Below are 15,364 nucleotides of genomic sequence, written 5' to 3' on the forward strand. Positions count from 1 at the left end.
TATCTTTAATGTCGAGGCGGTGAATTCCCAGAATAAGGGCTCTGTCAGGGCCGCCCGGCGGGGCGGAGCCAGACCCTGCAAATATTCCTGGAAAGCCAGTAGGCAGAAGCTGCCGCGCGCTTCCTGGGAGCGACCGCGCGCCGTTTCCAGCGAAGCCGGGCAGAGAGCAGAGCCGCGTGAGGCTGCGGGAGGAGGGCACGTTCCAGAAAAAAAAATCCCGCGCGGACGAACCGAATGTCCCTCATAGAAGCTGCTGCTGTAGAGCGCGTCGTGACGCGTACGCGGCGGCTGGAGCGATGAAAGCGGCAGCGACGGAGGCGGCAGGCTGTGCGGGCGCTGTGACGTCAGAACCGCCAGTGCTGTGAGGAGTTCTTAGAATCGACTTCTAGGAAACGGTAAATTTTAAAAGCCAAGCCTTTACTCTCTGTCCTTCACACATTTGAATCCCATTCTGGCGACAGAGCACTCTGAACCGCTGCTGCTGCAGTACTAACCTTTTTGGGCGAATGTCGGTAGTATTTATTAAATCTGCTCCTCTTTCCACTGAGAAGTGGCTTTTTTCACGTTAATGACAGCAACATATCTTGTTCGGCTTCGCGTTCGTCGTGTCGCTCCCTGCCGACCTTTCCATGCAAAACCGATACTACAGGTTTGATTTGTTTTTTCTTTTTGTTTTGTTTTTTAGAAAAACGGCTGCCCCAAAAAGACAAAGCGCGTCTTTTATGATTGCGTTTATTTTCTGACGAGGAAAAACCAAATCGGATTTTTATCCCAGAGGATTTTATAGCATGATTCTTTGTGAACGAGGGTGAGTAGACTTTTCTTTGTGTTCTGTTTTGACGCCAGTGCGCATATCTGGAGAGAAAGTGTCTCCAGTGTGTTTGTCCGCGCTAAAACATTTTCGGTCTAATCTGAATGTGAAGTTTATTTAAAAAGGCACAATTAAAACAAATAAATTCACCAAAGCGACTTACTTGAAAAAATACTATAAGTAGATGGACTTTAGTGTAAATATGTAATAGTAAAATTCACATGGCGCTTCATATATATATATATATATATATATATATATATATATATATAGTCCTTTTTAACTACTGTACTTTATCTATCTATACAAAAACGTGCCATAACAGCAAAAGTGTCACTTCTGCCACTATATTACAAAAAGGATCACAAAACAAACTGAATATATTTAATAATAGTATTAACTGTATTTCCCTTCAACGTTAAATGTCTAGAGCAAATTAGCTAAAGAGAACATACCTCCTCATTGATACAAATATGCTCGTTTAAATCTTTCTTTCCTACCTCATAGCAACATAACACCAAAATGATCAGGGAACAAAAATTCAAAATGGAAGAACTGTGCTCTTTAATGAAAACCTGGAAGTGTAACGCTTTGTTCATTTGTAATGGGATTTGTCCATGCCAGGTATAATAATTTTTCCATGTTTTTTTCCCCAGTCCCAGGACTCTTCTCCCTGGTGCTCCATCCACTCAAGCCCCGTGGGGCATGCGGGAGGGAACAGCAAACCCTGCCCCATGCTTTCAGAGTGCACCTCCAAAATGGGACCCCACCAAGGACCTACGGGCGATTGCCAACAACTTTTGCCATCTAGAAAATTCAGGTAAAATGTTCTATATCTGCAGCATCTTTTTCAGTTGACAGATAAATTTTTTTGTGGGCTATAGTTTTTTTTTTTTTATCGTATTGTGAGGTGCTGTGTGGTGTGTTCAAGTTAATGATATATACAGGAAAAGTCTGTTTCATGTTTATGCCTAGGGATTCTCTTGTTTTGTTTGTGCATTTATTAAAGTCCTATCTTGCTGTGTAGTAAATACAGGTGCAAAATCAGTGAGATTGTCATTGCTACCACATAAGATTTATTTTTTTTATAGGCAGCACTCTTTGGTAGATTTTCTTCCTGTTTTTTTAGATTTGATCAGAGCAGAACTAACATTTGGGATATATGTGTGTGCTGCAGGATGGTACTGGGGAGCTATAACTGCAGCACAGGCCCACGCTGCCCTTCAGGAAGCCGCAGAGGGAGCCTTCTTGGTACGAGACAGCAGTCACCCTTTGTACATGCTGACCCTATCTGTCAGGACTGTGCGAGGACCCACAAGCATACGGATCCAGTACAGTGGCGCCCAGTTTCTCCTGGACTCTAGCTCCGGGGCCCGGGCCAGTCTCTCGTCCTTCCCCAACGTGCCCAGTTTGGTGCAGCACTACATGGGGGCAGAGAGGAAAGCCGAGGAGAAGAAGGTGGAGGAGCAGGCGGCCCCGGCAAAACCTTCTGAGCTCTCCGCTCAGGAGACGTCCGTGGTACTGAAACTTAGGCGAGCTGTGTACAAACCTGAGAGCCTCCCCTCTTTGCAGCACCTCACTCGTCTTGTCATTAACAGAAACACAGACTGCGCTGAGCAGCTGCCACTCCCCAAACCTCTGTTGCGTTACTTGCAGGACTATCCCTTCAAGGTATGAGGAGGAATGGAGAGGGGGCTGCTTGTAAAAAAAACAAAAACCTGTTTATTCAAAAGAAAGAAAAAGACATTCAAACAGGTCATTTGTGCCTGTGGAGGCCAGTGAGAAATATTTCGGACTAAATTCAGTGAAGACAGACACGTCTGGTTTCAGACTTAAACCCTTCAAGGACTGAGCTTGTCGGGTGGGGGCAAAGCACCCCACAAAAGGACAGTGCTGTGATCTCCTTTAATATGGATGTGGACTTTGTCACTGCTTCTGGATGTACATACTGTTTGTAAGAAATAACACAGATTTCACTGAGACATCTTTTATGCCATTTTATTTTTGTCAGCAAAGCATTTTTGTACTTTTTACATGTGTAAATTTTTTTCTATTAAAAGCAGAACTTACATCTTCTGTGCTCCTTAAAATACAGTGATTATTCAGAGGGTTAAGACAACAACTCATCGCCACTAACAATCACATGCTGACTGCTCTTGTGACACTTCTTGTGAAATATTTTCACCCAGAAATCACCTTAGAAACACTAAGGCTTTCTTTTGCGGCCTTTGAAGCGGGGGAGAGAAGCAGATTGTGCTCGAGAAGCGAGGGCGGCATTGTGTGCTTTTGCTCAACAATGCATATGGCCAGCATCTGAGTCAGCGGGGTGGGCGAGCGAAAGGGGAGGACTGTTCATCAGCAGATTCACAGAACTACTGAATGCTTCCTGGGAGGAGTGAAACATATTCTGAGAGGGAGCATTCTAAGAAAAGCTTCGGTAATTACCTTCTGCTCTGAGCCTGCTTGTGTGCTGTTGCACACGCCTTTTTTATTGTGAGATGGGGCATGATTGCCAACTGTCAAGGGGTTAAAAGTGCAGCCCTGATATGGAAACTATTTGTGCAAAATTGCTAATTTTGAGGAGATGGAATCAGGTGGGGGGAGGCGAGCAGAGGCTGTGGTGACCTAAGCTAAAGCCAGCGTAATAGGATCTGGGTTTCTCAATCCTGATTCACCTTGGGGTCCTTATGTGACTCCTCTTTCTGGAGGATGCAGAATCGTGGCCTAAGAAGCGAAACAAACAAAAAAAATCAGATATAAAGATATTGATAACAGAATTTACAGTGTGTGCTTTTATTTAAGCTAAAATAGGCTGAATTAGGGTTTTCACTGACCTGCTGCTCACGTCGTGTCGTGTTTCCATGTACCGCAGCTCCTCCACGTTCTCCTCCACCCACTGCCTTATGAGCGGGGGGTGTCTGGGATCCACCTCCAAGTAAACACGGCTGTTGTTTATAAAAGGGAGGAACAACATGAAAAAGGCTTGAAATCAAATTAACACAACAGGATTACAGGAGGTAACCTTGAGAAGAGGCCTCATATGCCTGGAACTGTATTCACGGGAAGCCTTGCAAAAAGCTCGTTAAACACGCAACATGATACGTGTGTTTTGCAGAGAGCACCGTTTCTGCAACAAGGTGCCATTAGGAATTAAACCCAGGTGTGTGTGTGTGTTTGTGTGTGTAGATACAATGGGCTGCCTTACCCACGGTTTGACAGAAAGCCTGGAGCCAGAGTTAGAATCTGTCTAATCACATTTAGTCCATCTTCACCTCCATCTAACGCAGCATAGTCCTCAAACCTGGACATCAGAACAGAGTAAAATAAAATAAAGACGATGCAATACACGAACTCTATTTGTTGCATTTAAACAATTTAATTATGCACCTTTTGCTTTTATTCAGAATCTGACTTTATCATTGTACCAAATGCGAAAAGATTAAATCCTTGCATGCAAGATCACAAAAAAAAAAACAACAACATAAAAACAATATTTGGCACATACATGTAAGCCAAACATTATTCATACCCCTGGCAGATTTAGGTTTAAAGTAATCTTTTCATTTTACCAACCTGTTTCTTCAGACTAGAAGTAATATTAACATTTTGGAGTGAACCAGTACCGACTTCAATCTCATAAAGAATCTGTGGAGGGAGTTTAAGATAATTTTAAGCTCCCTCCACAGATTGTTTATAACAATATCTTCTTAAATGAAAAATGTTGGATGCAACACAAGGTACATTTCTTTTATTAGCTATGTTTTTTAAATTTCATTTTAACATCATAGTAGGTCGGGTCACAAACATCCAACGACTTTCTACTCAAACAGACTTGGGCTGATTCATTAAACTTGTTCAACTACAGCAAAGTTTTTAGAAAAAAGTTTTCATTTTTGTAGACTAAAACATTTTCTAGACCAACAAAATAGAAAAATCCAACTCAAAAGATTAGGAAAATTGACAACTTTATCAAGTCAACCTCTGAGACCCTTTTTTGGGCCTGAAATAATTGGTTCTTTTTTACTTTGTTTCATTTAAATATTGCAAGTTTAAAAAGGAAAAGATTTCAGAATGAAATTATTTTGTGATTTTAATTGGGGAAATAAAATGGTCGCTGTGACTTTTAATCGGCGATTTTAGCTTGAGGTGCGAAAAGTTTGGACACCACTGAATTAGGGTGATGGCAAGGAGGCCTTCCGATCTCAAAGCCTTGGAGCTCATCACCAAAGATGAATCGTCCGTATACCAGAGGAAACATGCAAAACTCAGCAATTATGAGAAGGGTTTGATGCAGTGACATTTTTTCAAAAGCATGGCTAATTTCCTATCAGAAATAAACATCTTGCTTGAATGAATCTAATTTTCAATCTAAATCTGAGAACAGCCCCGAGCTTAACTGTGTTCAGTCTAGTGAATTTCTAATATTTGCATTTCCATTTGTTTTTCTACCTCAAATTTATTTTTTAATATTTACTGCAGTTTTGATTCACCTTGAATACACCCGTAAAGCAGTCAGGTCTCATTATCTGTAGCGTTTTACAAAGCATGAAACGATAAGCACGGGTAGGCTTCAATTCACAGTAAAGGGTCACTTTATTGTTTTTCTAAAAATGTTTACCTATTTTTATAAATGTATGTTATCTGGAATTTATTGGATAAACAAACACAAAATACTGCAACCAGCTGACATTAGAAGTTACTTCATTAGTTAGTAAAGATGTAACAGCAACAAGTAGTGGTTAATAGTTGGCCTGTCACATAAAACCCCAATAAAATATGCTGAAGCTTGTAGTTGGAATGTGACAAAGGTCAAGAACACCTTTATTAGTTTTGTAAAACTAAACAATCACAGTTTCAAGGCCTATTGTTTAACCAAAGAACCAGAACTAGTTTAAATCACAGGTCCAATTTAAAACCCTCTCAAGTTGTCCAGATTCTAACAGTGATGTAAAATAACTTTTTTTGTTTGTTATTTATGCACACATTGAATCAGAAACTCAAAACACCAATCAGATACAATCTTTAACTCAAGCTGCGATGTGGCAAATCAAAGTTCAACCATAAACGGTATCATCCAAATAATGGTCAATTTAAAATCTACTTTGTTCTCAGAAATGCAGATTGTTTTATCTTTAAAAAATGGATCAAGTCTAGAAACTCAAACATTTTTCCATACTAACATTTTTCCCAACCTTATCCAGGCACTAAAAATAAAAACAGCTAATTTCATACTTTTCCAGACATTTTAAGCAAGAAATGTTTGTTAATGTACTATTTGAGTAGATAATTTGCTAATAAATAATATATAGTAAAAACTGTCCTGTCAACAGTGGTTGGTGCAGGTTTGTGTTCAGCTTAGTTTTGGCTCTTAAATTAATATAAAAAACAATTAAATTCTTCTGGGGAACTAAATCTGATGTGTTGACATCTTCACTAGCATACATGCTATTTATAAAGTTATTAGATGTTTCTCCTGCCTACCTACCATAAAACACACCCAATCTATCTTAATGCACGTGTACTTCAATGTAAAATGAATCATGTTGGTCTGATTTCAAGGCATTTAATGGCAAATGGAAAACAGAAACATGAAACTTGACTAATTAGTTTGTTTGATTCGTGTATGTCTGGATAAATTTCCAGTTACCTCTTTTCTAACAAAACTCAATTTACATACAGTTAGGCCTTTCTAAACAAAGAATCAGCACGTGAGCAGCTTGAATAAGCAGTTATTAAACATTTGAAGACCCTCACATGTAAAGGTTTGTTTGCAGGTTTTTCATCACCTAAAAATTTCAGGCTCCAGTGATGCCATATCCTCTGAAAACAGGTATGGAGGGTTACTGACCAAAGCTGAAATGGAGCTAAACAGACCTAACATCCTGTCTGCATCTAGAAGAAAAAAACACAACACAAAAAAAACCGTATAAATCAGGATATTTAGATAAAACCACAACATATCCTGTGTTTTTTTTATTTATTTACCTTTTATCACATCCATATGATAAACCTTTAGTCTGTCCTGAAGCCCCAACCTATACAAGAAACTCTTCTCAGCCAATGATGCTTACAACAACATTGAAAAGACATAGAAAAACATAGAAAGAGTAAATTCAAACCTCTTGGACAGTCACAGTTTGTTTTCTGTGTGCTGTGGGGCATTTACCTCAACGCATTCTCTCGGCTCAAATCAACCGCGTCCTGGCTTCGATCACAGGCAAAGGCTTCGAGCTAGTGAAGGAGAAACAAACACACTGAGTAAAAATGTTCTGTTCTCAGGAGGGGATTGAGTTTCCCTCTACTGCTCTGCATGAAACATTTCCATTTTACAATATATTAAAACAATAGAAATACAGAAACAAATCTTGTTTCCTATTGTTATTGTTATTATAAGCATGTGCTTGAACATGTGTTTATTTCTCCCTTAAAAGTACTACAAGTATTACAAATGAAAGTGGGGAAGGCTGGAGACGAGTGAATTGTCTGCAGTCGCCGCTCCAGGCAAAAACCAACGTGAACCACAACTTGTGCAACACAACCACACACCCAGGGGTGAAAGTAGTTTTAAACTCTTGCCGGTATTTAAGGGCGGAGCTAAAAGGGGGGCTGGGGAGGCAATGGGGGCATATATGCATGCAGTGGCGATTGCTCTAAGACTGCAAGGGAAGCTTAGCTTCCCCTAAAATGTCAAAAAAATAAGTGATCAAATATAAACTGTTGTGTGTACATGTCATTGACTAAATATGCGCTACAATGCGCTCAACTTGTGTTCAGAATCAGCTTCTTATCACTGGTAACGACGCGGCTTTCCTCTCCCTCATTCCCGCAGCTTCACAGTGATTAAAACAGTGAGTTCAATAGCGAAGTAAAAATGCTGGGCTTTGTCCCGCTCATCGGACGTTCAGCGTCTCTGCGGGTCTATGGTGCAGTGGGCTGGCCTCGGCTGGCCCGGATGCTCAGCTTCTGCATGATGATTGGATGATTTGTCTGAGGCAGAATCCCTTTTTGAGTGACAGCGAAATGAGCGAATCAGCAATCGTGAAATTGAGCTTCCCCTCCTTGAAAGACCAGCATCTGCCACTGATCATATATATATATAATTTGTGTGTGTGTTAATTGATACTCTCATCGGTGCCTCCCTCAAATTATATATATATATATATATATATATTTTTTTTTTCCAATTGTTAAAGAACTTCCATGTATGAAACAATGATAAACTATTTTCTGATGCATAACTTTTCTTCAGTTTCCGTCTTTTCTTTTGAACAAAGAAGTTATTGTTCTCTGCATTGTGGTCAAGTTTTGATTTCATTTAAATAAAAAAATATGACAGTTCGGTTGTTTTCGAAGTTTTTTTTTTTAAGTCTGTAGATGCTAAGTGATTTGTAGTTCGTCCTGTTTTAATGCAAGCTGCGGTTTTTTATGTCTGTGCACCACCTGTGTAAAATCTCCCCGTCCATTAAATCGATTTCCTTGGCAACCGTTGCGCATGCGCTCTCGTGTAGCGTATGTGAAATCTCTGGTCGTAAGCGGTGTTTTCGGGCTGTATTGTGTTGCTGTAATTCAGCAAAATAACATGAACCACAACTAGTTTCTCTCCCTTTGCTTTTAACTGGGGTGTTTATCAGCGAGCAGACAGACATTAAACGTAGCGGTGCTCGTTGTAAAGGCTGGCCGTTCACAAAAGCCTCGAACTCCGAGGGGAGAGACGCAAAGCAAGAGCATTGAGGCTCCATCATAGCAGAACAGTTCAGAAACTATTTGGAATGAGGGAAAAAAAGCTATATTTATAAACAGATGAAGTCGTGTTTTAGACTGACTATTGGTAGCGGATCCGATCTTTGTGTGCTCCTGAGTTTTTGCAGCCGTAACTGGTTCTGGATGACGGCTTCATAACAGACAGCCGTTCTTCCGTCTTCCCGGTACTGTGAACCGGCGCTGACTCTACCGGACCGTACCGGCTCACTTTCATCCCTGCATACACCCAACTGATCTGGCAGGTTTTAACAAGCAAGTGGAATGTGAGGAAGAAAAAGACAGCATCCTAACCTGTCCTGAGAGTTTTACCACTGCTGAACTCATATTAGTAAACATTGTGAACGGTTTTCTCAGAGAATGAACTATTCACTCAGATTATGAAGAAATCATCTATATTTTTAGGGCACCATTCCTTATCTAGTTTTCCAGATTTCTGCTTGGTATGCAGTAGGGGTCACTTCAACAGATGCAACACTGCATGAATCACCTAACATAAAGCATTCACATCCACATTCACATACATATATTTTTATATACATGCAGCCAGAGCTACATCTACAGGGGTTGGAGAATGAAACTGAAACACCTGGTTTTAGACCACAATAATTTATTAGTATGGTGTAGGGCCTCCTTTTGCGGCCAATACAGCGTCAATTCGTCTTGGGAATGACATATACAAGTCCTGCACAGTGGTCAGAGGGATTTTAAGCCATTCTTCTTGCAGGATAGTGACCAGGTCACTACGTGATACTGGTGGAGGAAAACGTTTCCTGACTCGCTCCTCCAAAACACCCCAAAGTGGCTCAATAATATTTAGATCTGGTTACTGTGCAGGCCATGGGAGATGTTCAACTTCACTTTCATGTTCATCAAACCAATCTTTCACCAGTCTTGCTGTGTGTATTGGTGCATTGTCATCCTGATACACGGCACCGCCTTCAGGATACAATGTTTGAACCATTGGATGCACATGGTCCTCAAGAATGGTTCGGTAGTCCTTGGCAGTGCTGATCTAGCACAAGTATTGGGCCAAGGGAATGCCATGATATGGCAGCCCAAACCATCACTGATCCACCCCCATGCTTCACTCTGGGCATGCAACAGTCTGGGTGGTACGCTTCTTTGGGGCTTCTCCACACCGTAACTCTCCCGGATGTGGGGAAAACAGTAAAGGTGGACACATCAGAGAACAATACATGTTTCACATTATCCACAGCCCAAGATTTGCGCTCCTTGCACCATTGAAACCAACGTTTTGCATTGGCATGAGTGACCAAAGGTTTGGCTATAGTAGCCCGGCCGTGTATATTGACCCTGTGGAGCTCCTGATGGACAGTTCTTGTGGAAACAGGAGAGTTGAGGTGCACATTTAATTCTGCCGTGATTTGGGCAGCCGTGGTTTTATGTTTTTTGGATACAATCCAGGTTAGCACCCGAACATCCCTTTCAGACAGCTTCCTCTTGCGTCCACAGTTAATCCTGTTGGATGTGGTTCGTCCTTCTTGGTGGTATGCTGACATTACCCTGGATACCGTGACTCTTGATACATCACAAAGACTTGCTGTTTTGGTCACAGATGCGCCAGCAAGACGTGCACCAACAATTTGTCCTCTTTTGAACTCTGGTATGTCACCCATAATGTTGTATGCATTTCAATATTTTGAGCAAAATTGTGCTTTTACCCTGCTAATTGAACCTTCATACTCTGCTCTTACTGGTGCAATGTGCAATCAATGAAGACTGGCTACGAGGCTGGTCCAATTTAGCCATGAAACCTCCCACACTAAAATGACAGGTGTTTTAGTTTCATTGTACAACCCCTGTATATAGACAGACAGACAGACCTCAAATCTATTCTCACTTTCATTTTATAATAAAATATACATGTACGTGGTTTGTTGTAGCACTACCACAGCAGTTTCTAAATGTTTTATTTGTGTAATGCAACTGTCTTTTGTTCCTGTTGCTAAATAGTGCTGTTGTATTTGCATATAAGAACAGGAACCTTGAGTGACCAAGAATAATGCCGTTGTCTCCTGGAAAAAATGGCACTAAATGTTGCACTCACTTTTTAACCCTGTGCTGACATTTGAATATTTAACTACATGTATCAGTTTACAGACAGAGTATTTAATAGGCCACGGGGAGTGTTCAAGGAAACACGTTCCAGCCACGCATGCCAACTATGCTATGAAGTTACACTGAAAAGACTAAATAAATTCCTGAAAGTTTCTTCTACATAGCTCCCTCTAGAATTATTTCTTCAATTCAATCTCTGGCCTTTGAACTGCTTTATCTAAGTAATGTAGCCCGATGGAGACATCGCTATTACTGGGTCGGAAAGACTGTAATATGAAAACCCAGAAGTCAAAAGGCCTTTCTCTTGTAGAACTATGAACACCCTTACTGAATTTTCTGGTGATTCATCCATTGCTTGTTCCTGTATTTAAAACAGGCCCTGAACAAACCGATTATGTAATTCTAAATGTTCAGCGAACAGCCTTCATTAATTACATGCAACATGATGCATGATGGCTGCTATGAGGCTCAAAAGCTGTTTCGTACTGTAACCACAAAGCTCACCTGAGGCAGACTCTTCAGCAGACTGAGAGAAATGGCACCAGAACCACAACCAACTTCCAAGCATGTTTGGTGTGCCTCTGCAGCTCCAGGATCCTTCTGCAGATCTGTGAGCACCAGTTCAACCAACTCCTGCATTAAAGGAAAAACAAATAACAAATAGTTGACTTAAGTTAAGTTTCTAGAATTGTACTGTGCTTCAACTCATATGCCAGCAATAGAAATTTCTTTGTAAATACAGGAAATTGTTCATTGGAAACTTATGGTTTAAACTGCGGCGTTCCACAAGGATATATCTTAGTCCCCACACTTTTTGTTTTATATGCTAGTTTGGTGGTGTAATCGGGAGACATGGCAGGAATTTTCATAGCTATGCCGATGACACACAGCTCTTCAACGCAGTGTCTCTTGATGACCCCAGACCCACTGATGCAGTTTTTACCTGGCAGATCATTTCAAACAGCTCTATCAGGACAGAACTGAAGTTTTAGTTATTGGTATCGAAATTCAAAGAAAGAAACACACGATGAAACTTTAAACACTGGCAATGAATCCTTAAAAGCAAGTCAGAAACCTCTGTATCATATTTGATTTAAACTCAAGTTTCACAACCCACATTAGTAATGTTACAAAAGTTGCCTTTTAGCATCTAAAGAACATCACCAGAGTGTGAGTTTCTCTTCTAGGTCAATGTAAAAGCTCCAGTTCATATTTTTATAAAAGACTACACAGCATTATTCTGTGTTTTTTTTTTTCATCCTTACTAACCTCGGTTTCAGGCCTGGGTATAAAAACAGGAGGCCTCATTTTTAGCGTCAGGTCTCTGAAGTCCCACTCCTCGATAATATACTGCAACGGCATTCTGTGGATCATTGTACGATGTTTACTACAAATAACTATCAAATGTGATTTTACACAAAGACATACTGCATGTAGGCACTCACCTAGACAGACGTCTGGTGCAGAGTTGCCAAACCTGTTCAGTTTTCTCTTTGCTGAGGAACTCTGTTAACCTCTGCGGCTCAACACTTTCTATCTGGGTGAAGATTAGGAGGAGATCCAGTCATTCGAAAAGCAGCTCTTAAAAATATTTAATAAGAAATAGTTGAATGAGTTCTGCGGTAGGTGACTCACTGTTTTAGCACCAAGCAAATGAGCGATGATGTACTGGCTTGAGTGCTCGGGCTCTGTCACACCTTTCTCTTCAAAATGCGTTTTCCAAACATCTAAAGCCTGAAGTGCTGTGATCCGGCCAGCAGGTAAGGCTGGAGCGCTGCATATGGGTCTGGTGTGGAAGCTCCAAATCCCCTATAAGAGTTATGATAGTGACACATCATCTACCAAACTAGCTCATTCTTGTGAATTTATGAAAAAAATTTTCAGTGTAGCTGCATGTTTCTCATTTAATAGAATTAGCATCATTAATGACTACTGCACAGTGCACACCTAACAAGATGGTCCACTTACGAATGCATACAGGAAAATATTTCAGTTTCATAAAATAACTATGAGTTGGGTAGAAAACCTTTGGATGAAGCTGAAAACAGACTTTTTTTGCTGTTTTTCTTTTGCTGTTGATTCATTTAAAAATCAGTTAAATGAAAAACACTTTATTAATTCCACAGGAAAATTAAATATTGTTGTAAGTGATATACAAGTTTCTTCAAAGAGCTGTTGTATTTGCTGAAGGCAGGAAGGATCTTCTGTAGTGGTCAGAGGAAGTCTAGGACTGAACACACCACCATCCATACCACCTGAGCTACCATCACCCCATGTGGGAGACAAATGCAAATTAGAGTATGACTCTGAAGTGAATGGAAACATGAACATCAACTTTCAACTCCTGAAACAGATTCTCAGTTTAATTTAGGTCTGTACTTCAACTGGTCCATTCCAACACATTAATATGTTTTGATCTAAAACATTCCACTGTAGCTCTGGCTGCATGTTTAGGGTCGTTGTCTCCCTAAAAGGTGACCCTACACCCCAGTCTCAAAATTTCCTTCCAGGATTCTCCTGTACTTAGTTCCGTTCATTTTCCTACCAACTTCCCAGCTTCCCTGTTATAGGTGAAGAAAAGCGTCCCCACAACATGATGATGCCATACCATATTTCAGAGAACAGATTGTGTTTTTAGGGTGAGGTTCAGATGTGCAACAGAATGCTGTTTTGTTAACAGAAGAACTGTTTTATACAACCCTAATTCCAATAAGGTTGGGACGTTCTGTAAAACGTAAATAAAAACAGAGTACAATGAATTGCAAATCCTGTTCAATCCATATGCAATTGAATCCACTACAAAGAAGATATTTAATGTTCAAACTGAAAACCTTTATTGTTTTGTTGCAAATATTTACTCATTTTGAATCTGATACTTGCAACACATTCCAAAAAAGTTGGGACAGAGGCGACAAAAGACTAGGAAAGTTAAGGACTGCTGAAAAAAAAACACCTGTTTGGATCATTCCACAGGTAAACGGGTTAACTAGAAACAGGTAAGTGTCATGACTGGGTATAAAACAAGCATCCCTGAAAGGCTCAGTCGTTCACAAGCAAGGATGGGGCGATGTGAGGTTCACCACTTTGTGAACAACTGTGTGAATAAATAGTCCAACAGTTTAGGAAATCTTTTCTCAACTTACAATTGCATGGAATGTAAGGATTTCGTCATCTAAAGTCCATAATATCATCAAAAGATTCAGAGAATCTGGAGAAAGCTCTACATGTAAATGGAAAGGCCGAGAACCAACATTTAATGCCCGTGACCTTCGATCCCTCAGGAGGCACGGCTTTAAAAACCTACATCGTTCTGTTGTACACTCAATAAGCGTTTTGGAAACGCTTATTGAAGTTAAAAGGAAATGTGATGTAACACGGTGGTAAACTGTCCCAGCTTTTTTAAAAGGTTTTGCAAGCATCAAATTCAAAGTGAGTGAATATTTGCAAAAAAACAAACAATAAAGTTTATCAGTTTGAACATTAAATATGTCTGTAGTATTCAGTTGCATATAGGTCAAACAGGATTTGCAAATCATTATATTGTACTTTTCACAACGTCCCAACTTCATTGGAATTGGGATTGTTCCATCTGTCGGTGCTTATAATCTTATGACTGATAAGTATATATGACAAACAATGTGCTAAAACATTACATTAACAATCATTACACATATATTTCAGTTGCATTGATGCAAATATAAATTTTAGGATAAAATGTTTTTTTGCAGGGTCTTCTCCCTCACTTCAGCAGTCAGGAGCAAACCAAACTAAATATCTGAGGTTTAAACAAGACAAACCTCCTTCAAAACGCAGAATAATGATGGTTTCATCATCTACACTTGACTTTATATGTGTGATTTTAGCCAGTGGAAATAAATATGCGAGTGTCCTAATTTATTCCTGACCAGAAAATATATTTTTATTACATTTTCAAGATATTTCTAGAAGGTATTTTCTTTAGTTCTTTTCTTTATGCCTTATATTCCTTGAGTTCTCCAGGAACGTTAAAACGGATTTGAAATATCCCTATGTCCAAACGTGGATTTTCATAGGGTGTCATACATTTTCCGAATGACTGGTAGTTCCTCACATTATAATTATCGCTTTCTGCTGCTGTGTATTTTCTGCACAAATATGGTCTCTTTAAACTCAGAAAGGCACCAGCTACACATCAACAAAGGGTAAAAATGAAAGCAATGAAAGCATTCCTTGTTTGTATGTAAAAACTTGGCAATGAAGCAGATTCTGATGATGTGTGTTTATATAATTTTCTGCCTGAATTGCTTGGGTGCAGAAACTATAAAAAGTGCAGATTTGTTGTGCCTCTTATTTTAGACTCATTCCCAGCCCATGTCAACAGGTTCACATGACAGTTCGTTTGTCATCCACTGTGTTCTCAGTATGTTCTGCTGAGCAGTTTACACATCAAACAACACATAATTACCTTTTCCCCATTGCGCCTGCATCCCAAACAGCGTCTACCTGTGCCGAGGGTCCTTCTCCACCACATGGTGAAATAGATAGTCTCTAGATCTTAATTTAGTCCTCTACAACCCCTATGGGGTCAAGGTGTTCTAGCTCCCTCTCTTAAAGCGACAGTACATAGGCCTATTATATAGCTCTGAAAGAGAAGTTTCAAACTCACTTCACAACATAAAACATGCAAATACTGTATGTACTAAAACCAACAGCACGTTTGTTTGCGTCCTGTGT

At 40.0% G+C, this 15,364-nt stretch overlaps 2 protein-coding genes across 3 annotated transcripts; one reads left to right on the forward strand and one right to left on the reverse strand.

The window, feature by feature from the left end:
* The first annotated feature begins 104 nt into the window (after positions 1–104).
* Positions 105–2,887, forward strand: LOC124856652 (cytokine-inducible SH2-containing protein-like). Of its 2 annotated transcripts, none has more exons than XM_047347346.1 (3): positions 105–395; positions 1,468–1,631; positions 1,989–2,887. In XM_047347346.1, the coding sequence occupies exons 2-3, from the start codon at positions 1,517–1,519 to the stop codon at positions 2,486–2,488; spliced, it is 615 nt and encodes a 204-aa protein (XP_047203302.1). In that variant the 5' UTR covers positions 105–395; positions 1,468–1,516; the 3' UTR covers positions 2,489–2,887. The 2 variants fall into 2 exon arrangements, with proteins under 2 accessions (XP_047203302.1, XP_047203301.1); XM_047347345.1 differs by lacking the exon at positions 105–395 and adding an exon at positions 402–808.
* Positions 2,794–15,357, reverse strand: hemk1 (HemK methyltransferase family member 1). Its single transcript, XM_047347344.1, has 11 exons — positions 15,096–15,357; positions 12,287–12,460; positions 12,097–12,188; positions 11,921–12,014; positions 11,156–11,284; positions 6,978–7,042; positions 6,797–6,846; positions 6,598–6,703; positions 4,017–4,112; positions 3,646–3,756; positions 2,794–3,535 (listed from the first exon to the last, which is right to left on the reverse strand). Exons 1-11 carry the CDS (start codon positions 15,159–15,161, stop codon positions 3,472–3,474), a joined length of 1,047 nt encoding a protein of 348 aa, XP_047203300.1. The 5' UTR covers positions 15,162–15,357; the 3' UTR covers positions 2,794–3,471.
* Positions 15,358–15,364: the final 7 nt, after the last annotated feature.

This window comes from Girardinichthys multiradiatus, chromosome 20, assembly GCF_021462225.1.
Source record: "Girardinichthys multiradiatus isolate DD_20200921_A chromosome 20, DD_fGirMul_XY1, whole genome shotgun sequence".
NCBI lineage: Eukaryota > Metazoa > Chordata > Actinopteri > Cyprinodontiformes > Goodeidae > Girardinichthys > Girardinichthys multiradiatus.

What these genes read in the sequence shown, in the direction of transcription:
- LOC124856652 (XM_047347345.1), top strand. Translation starts at nt 789, where the DNA reads ATGATTCTTTGTGAACGAGG. An exon ending in ATGATTCTTTGTGAACGAGG is followed by an intron (nt 809 to 1,467) that starts GTGAGTAGACTT and finishes TTTTTTCCCCAG; the next exon opens with TCCCAGGACTCTTCTCCCTG. An exon ending in TTGCCATCTAGAAAATTCAG is followed by an intron (nt 1,632 to 1,988) that starts GTAAAATGTTCT and finishes TGTGTGCTGCAG; the next exon opens with GATGGTACTGGGGAGCTATA.
- hemk1 (XM_047347344.1), bottom strand. Translation starts at nt 15,161, where the DNA reads ATGTGGTGGAGAAGGACCCTCGGCACAGGTAGACGCTGTTTGGGATGC. An exon ending in CTGGAGCCTGAAATTTTTAG is followed by an intron (nt 4,113 to 6,597) that starts GTGATGAAAAAC and finishes TCTGATGTCCAG; the next exon opens with GTTTGAGGACTATGCTGCGT. An exon ending in GGCTTTCTGTCAAACCGTGG is followed by an intron (nt 3,757 to 4,016) that starts GTAAGGCAGCCC and finishes TATAAACAACAG; the next exon opens with CCGTGTTTACTTGGAGGTGG.